At 54.0% G+C, this 6,423-nt stretch overlaps 1 protein-coding gene across 1 annotated transcript in view; it reads right to left on the bottom strand.

Annotated features, from left to right (window-relative positions):
* Positions 1–568: 568 nt before the first annotated feature.
* Positions 569–6,423, bottom strand: part of LOC107106526 (B-cadherin-like) — a 31,880-nt gene continuing 26,025 nt past the window's right edge. Inside the window, exons 11-16 of the mRNA XM_015406694.1 lie at positions 6,153–6,295; positions 5,624–5,839; positions 3,733–3,960; positions 2,606–2,736; positions 2,007–2,150; positions 569–1,449 (exon numbers count right to left, since the gene is read on the bottom strand). Of these exons, the coding sequence (XP_015262180.1) occupies positions 1,237–1,449; positions 2,007–2,150; positions 2,606–2,736; positions 3,733–3,960; positions 5,624–5,839; positions 6,153–6,295 (1,075 nt within the window). The 3' untranslated portion in view covers positions 569–1,236. The remainder of the gene's footprint in view (positions 1,450–2,006; positions 2,151–2,605; positions 2,737–3,732; positions 3,961–5,623; positions 5,840–6,152; positions 6,296–6,423) is intronic.

Genomic DNA, 6,423 nt, shown 5'->3' with positions numbered 1-6,423 from the left:
AGAAATTATTATTTCTGCAAGATACACATTTTAGGCATCTCATACAAATAAGTCTCTCCACAGCCTGTTGTGCTTCTATTGGTCATGACAAAGAGCTGCACAGAGCAAGAGAATATCATCCCCACACCTTTTTAAGAGGACAGCAAGTGTTGCTTTATCTTGGGAAGGGGAAAGGTTTGTGTGTTGCATTTTAAAGCTGAACACAGGCCCTCAGGATGCCAGCTACAATCCTGCACTTGGTACCACATCTGATAGCTGTGCAGGATTGCCGAGCACATAAAGGATCGACCGTTGTCTTGGGAAGCTGCTTTGTGGGCAGAGTGCTAAAGTGGATTGGCATGAGGTGGCACCCCAAAGGGTTCACCACAACAGCATTTCTCCCAGATGGGAATCCCAGTCATTGGATGGGCTTGAAGCCATATTGGCAGAACGCGACCTCTCTAGCCACCCACAACTATCGGGTTTATGCATTAGACAACAGCATCCTCTCATCACCAGAACTGTTAAGATTCCAGCAACCCACAGACCGGTTGTTTCTTCTCCAGTCTTTCTTTCTTTACATGCTTTATTCTCGTCAAATATTTATTTTTGCAAGTGTTCGGGCTGCCTTTCTGGAGGAGCTGTGGCAGCCGTGGGATACAAACAAGTAAGGGGAGGTTGGATTGGGATCCAAGACTAAAGGAAAGAACTGACGAAGAGCCCAGGAGACAGGGCGTGATGCAGCTCCAGGTGGGAAGACTGTGGGATAAATGTCTGAGGGCAGACTGCCGGGAGGTGTCCTGCATTGATCGAGACGACTGAGGACCTTAAAATGTTTAGGAAATCTTTTTCTTTGGCAAACAAGAATGGAATCAGACAACTGCTTGACAGTGCACGACGTGCCCGTAATCTCGCCCCATGGGAGCCCTTTTCGCACTGATAGAGCCAGCACTTAGCAGAATGGAAGAGGCTGCGGCAACAAGACAACACAAGTTAGAATTTTCAAAAGAACATGACTGCCACGTGCTGGTTAAAAATTCCCAAAAAATGCAGTTGTCTGAATCCACCCCAAGGGGGACCAGCATGGCAAGGCAGGCAGGTTTGCAGTGTTTTGGCAACTGATGGAATGAGCAGATGTTTGATTATCAATCAGCTGTTGGAAAGGGGGGGACGTCCGGGTCTCTGTCCACACATCTGGCAGCTTTCTCTTTCCCCCCAACGGATGCACACCGAGCTCTGTCTCAATTCGCACCGTGCCTAGTCCTCCTCTTCGCCCCCTCCGTACATGTCCGCTAGCTTTCGGAAGCGGTTGCCCCAGTCGTTGAGATAGTCGTAGTCTTGGTCCTGGTCTCCGGTGGAGGAGTTGATGGAACTGAGGGAGGCGGCCTCGGAGCCGCTGCCCTCGTAGTCAAACACCAGCAGGGAGTCGTAGGGGGGTGCGGTGGGGTCCGTGTCTGCCGCCTTCAGGTTCTGCGGAAGGGAGAAGGAACATCGACTCAGTTGACACAATGCGGGAGCAGAGTGACCACCTTTGCCCCGGAAAGGAGAATTCCAGGCAGAAACCATCGCGATGCAGTTTCCAATTCCAGTTCCGCTCCAATCCCATGACAGACCGTCGGAAGAATGCTGCAGGAGCAGTCCCGGGGCTGCTCCGGGGTAACTGGAACTTCTGGAACTTCCAGACTCCCCTCTTGCCATCCCTCCTTCCCTGCCACTGGCTTGGGGGCAGCCCTGCTGTCTGCTACTACGGGTGCTCAGACTGATTCCCTCTGGGGGCCCCAAACACCTTACAAAAGGAAGTCGCATGACTCCCCCAACCCTGCAGGCCCCAGCAGAACCAAGGTCTCTGGAATGTTGCTCCCCAACAAACCTGGCAAACAGAAACACTGATAAAGAAAGCCCCTAACTGCTCAGAAAAAGAGAAAGATGGCCCCTCGTATAGCCAGTTGAGAACAGACCTCAGGAAGCCTTGAGAAGAGTCGTTCCTGTTACAAGGGGTTGGGCTCACAGCTATCCATGCCACTCACCTCATCGATGAAATTGCCGATCTCATCCGGGTTGGCCGGGCGTGGGCGGTACTGCGGCGCCGGCATGAGTGTTGGGACGACGTCGTTGCGGGTGACCTCAGGGCGGGCATCCAGGCCGCGGTGCAGCTGGCTCATGTCGTAGTCCTGTGGAGAGTCCAAGAGGGACGGGGCTGTTGCTCAGCTTGGTTTCCACACACAGAGATTTGGAGAGTGGAAGACCCACCACTGACAGGGCCACAGAGGGGGAGGGGGTGTGGAGAGAAACGGGCAGGAAACAATGACAGTTTCCAGGGAAGAATGGGCATCCCTGCAGGGCCCAGGCCTTGGGATCCCATGCCTTAGCCACGGTTCAAAAACATTTCACTGTTAGTCGTACTGAGTTATTTTATGTCCTAGGTCCGAGTGTGCTAGAGATCCAAAAGGCCTCAAGGAGGACTGCCCGCTTGCCACAGCAGGGCCAGTCCGGAGGGAAGACAGCGCTGACGAAAGCAAAGAGGCCAAGGGAGGTGTGCCTCCGCTTGGGGAAAGGGCACCCAAGGCTTCGAGAGGGAAGGGGAGAGGTCGCCCCATCCTCAGAGGGTGAGCCGCTCGAGACTCACCTGGTCCTCCTCCCCACCGCCTTCTTCATCGTAGTAATAGACGTTGTCCCGAGTGTCGTCCTCCGGGAGCAGCGGCGGCTCCTTCGACACCTTCCTCTTCCGCACAAACAGCAGCAGCAGCAGGAGGAGGACTGCGGACCCAAAAAGAAGCGGGGGGGTGAGAGAGGCCCCAAGAGCGACAGCGACACGCGCCGGACCTCCAGCAGAGAACTAAAGCTCCTCTCGGCCAAGCAGCCTGCTTTCCTCCCTATCAGTGGCACCCACGGTGGCTCACGTCAGTTTGAAGATACTGGCCATAGAGCACACGCAGAAGGGTATCGATAAAGAGGAGCAAACTGCTGCTGTCACGTGGGCTTCACAGGATCAGGGTCTCCCTCACATTCTCAGGAAGCCCACTTCATGGTGCAAAGAAATGGCCAGTGGAATGTCGGCCCTTCTCACAGGCCTCGGTGGGAGAACCGCCGGTAGCCCTTGGGCTGGAGACCAGAGCCGCCACGTGGGTGGGGGTGGCCTCCTTGGATCATGGCAATCACAAAGCTCTGTTCCATGCTTCCACAACTGCCGCACATACGGACTGACCCAAAGCAGGCAGACTGTGCCCCACCCCACCCCCTACAACGGGCTCGCCTGCCTCTCCCTGTGGCTGGCAAGTGGAAGATCGGCTAAGAGCCCTGGCTGCGAGCACGGGACTCGAGCCTCTCAATAAAAGCTTGAAGCCGAGAGGTTTCAGTCAGTTCCTGACAGTTCCTGCAAGCTTGTCTCCTGTCGTCTTTGTGTCGCCTGCACCCCCACACCCCAACGAGCAGCACCGCACTTGGGCTGGTGGCCAGAGCCACCACGTGGGTGGGGGTGACCTCCTTGGATCATGGCAGTCACAAAGCTCTGTTCCATGCTTCCACAACTGCCGCACATATGGACTGACCCAAAGCAGGCCGGCTGTGCCCCCCCCACACCCCCTACAATGGGCACGCCTGCCTCTCCCTGTGGCTGGCCAGTGGAAGATCGGCTAAGAGCCCTGGCTGTGAGCACGGGACTCGAGCCTCTCGCCCCCCTGGCTGCAACGGCGAGCCTGGGACAGGCACGTGGAAGGAAACGCGGATGCAGAGACGCCCGGGCGTGGTACTCACTCAGCAAGGCCAGGATCCCGCCAAGGATCCCCAGGATTGCGGGGACCTCCAAGCCGCCCGCGATGTACCCCCTCTTCTCACAGTTCTTGGCTTCCCCTTCACAGTCGCACACCTGGGCTTTGACCGTCGTGGTCTGTGTCTGCCCCTGGCCGTCACTCAGCTCCAGAGGGATGCTGTATTCCCCGGGGTCCAGCACCTTCGTCAGCCGCAGGGTCAGGCTGTCGCCACCTACAGGAGAAGATGGCGGGAAGGGGAAGAAAGGACCGTTCAAAAAGCGCACGCACGTTAACACTCTTCTGAAACCAGTGGTGCAAAACTTCATACAGAGACGCATGTTGCCGTCATGTTAATAAACGCTTTCAAGGAAAAGGAAAAGGAAATTTGAGATTGTTTCAGCGGGGAGCCGTGCTGGTCTGCGATAGGACAGCAGCTTGACTCCAGTCCAGGAGTTAAATTAAAATAAGACGAAAAGTTAAAAACTGTAGAAGTACTGTAACATACACTTTCAGTATTGTCTGTTGAGAGAGCAAGGTTGATAAGGAGGGACGGTCAGTTCAATATTTATAAAGATCATAGATTTAAAGTATTAATGGATGTATGTAATCACTATTGGAGGGGGTGAATTTGATGAGAGGTTGAAAAATGAGAGTAATTATAATTTTGGAAACTGTTGCTGTTGAGTACTGTTTATATGTTGTATAAGGTGTTAATGGGATGGATTGAGCAAGGGTAAACTACTATTGATAATGTGCATTATTGTGAAAACCCAATAAAAATATTTTAAAAAAAAGAAAAAAGAGGCCAGCGAGATTTTGGGGGCAGGAGCTTGCGGGAGCCAAAGCTCCCTTTGTCAGACACAAATTGAACTGCAGGCCGGAAGGTCGATAGTTCGGCAGTCCGAGACCCGAGTGCCACGTGACGGAGTGAGCTCCCATCTCTGGCCCCAGCTCCTGCCAACCTAGCCGTTCGAAAGCAAGAAATTGCAAGTAGATAAATAGGTACCGCTTCGGTGGGAAGGTAACAGCGTTCCATGCGCCTCGGCATTTAGTCATGCCAGCCACATGACCACGGAAACGTCTCCGGACAGCGCTGGCTCTTCGGCTTGGAAACGGAGATGAGCATTGCCCCCTAGAGTCGGATTCGACTGGCTTTCAAGCAAGGGAAACCTTTACCTTTTACCTTCAAATCTAAACAAAGTTGGAGTCCAGTGGCACCTTTAAGACCAACAAAGTTTTATTTTGCCCACACACAAAAGCTTGTACCCAGAATAAAACTTTGTTTGTCTCAAAGCTGCCAGTGGACTCCGACTTTGCTCTCTTGCTTCAGACCAACACGGCTGCCCACCTGAACCTTTCAAATCTAAAGTCTTCCTTTTTTCTAAAAGAGCTTCAATATGAACACTTGTATAAGTTGTCTGAGCTCAGAAAGCAAGGCAGGCACTGGAACTGAACACACACACACACGTCTGAGCAATATCAGTTTGTCGTGCTCTTGCAAGCAGCCGCAGAACTGAACAACCTGTCTTTTGGACTGTACCACTGCGGGGGGTGGGGGGTGTGTCCCAGGACAGAATGCAAAGAAATGCCCCTCTTAGAGGGCAGATTCCAGGTCAGCCATAGCTCCCATTGGCAAGAATGGGGCCTTTAAGGCTAGACGGAAAGGAATGGGCAACTATTCCATGTCTGCCTCCCGGACAGGATAACCCATAAGAACATAAGATAAGCCAATGTTGGATCGGACCAATGGCCCATCCAGTCCAACACTCTGTGTCACACAGTGGCCAGAAATACCAGGTGCCATCAGGAGGTCCAGCAGTGGGGCCAGGACACCAGGAGCCCTCCCATTGTTTCCCCCCAGTGCTGCACAGAATACGGGAGGCACATTAGCTTACCCTGGTCCATCTGGACTGACCAGTTGGCCCTTGCACCTAACGTCAGGCCTGCTGAGAAGGAGTGTGGAGGAAGATCCTTGTCCACAATGTTCAGCCGTTGGGCCACTGGGTTTCGGTTGCAGATTTCGAAGTGCCGTGGGTCCGGCTCAGGCGCATTGTCATTCACATCAGTGAGATACAAAAGCAAGGTTCCTGTGCCAGTGGCCGCTGGTGCCCCTGAACAGAAAGGGCAAGGCAGTTTAGCAAAACAAGCACGTACCACATTTCTATTCAACAGGTTCTCCCCCACTCACAAACACACAAGTTGCCCCCCCCCCAGTAAAATCTGTTGGAAGGGCTCAGTTGCCTTGGTGCAGTGTGGGCAGTGCCCAGTAATTCATCCCCCTGCCCCGGCCCTGATGTGTTTGGACCCCAGCTCAGTCCAGCAGAGTCCTCGGCCCCAGGAGCCACCCAAGTGCCCCCCTAGCCCCCTCCTCCTCTTCCTGGGCAGGCGCAGAGGCCAAGGGGAAAGCCAGCCCAGTCCACTTACCGCTGTCAGTTGCGTAGATGAGGGCCTCATACGTGTTGTTCTTCACATACAGTGACTCCCTGTCCAGAGCGGCTTGTGTCCGTATGACACCAGTGTCCTGGTTAATGGTCAGCCACTTGGCCACGTCTTTCCCAATGGAGTACCTGGAGGAGAAATGTGGACCACTGTCAGAGGTCTCCCAGCACTCCCTGTCCAGCCAGCAGGGGCATCAAACCCCCGTTCTTTGCCAATCGGGCACGGAGCTCCTGAGTGGGGCTGATTCAGCAGAAGA

The sequence above is a fragment of the Gekko japonicus genome, unplaced genomic scaffold, assembly GCF_001447785.1.
Source record: "Gekko japonicus isolate JY-2015 unplaced genomic scaffold, Gekko_japonicus_V1.1 scaffold386, whole genome shotgun sequence".
Taxonomy (NCBI): Eukaryota; Metazoa; Chordata; class Lepidosauria; order Squamata; family Gekkonidae; genus Gekko; species Gekko japonicus.
Note: the sequence above shows the minus strand (reverse complement) of the source record. Positions and strands in the feature narration are given on the sequence as shown.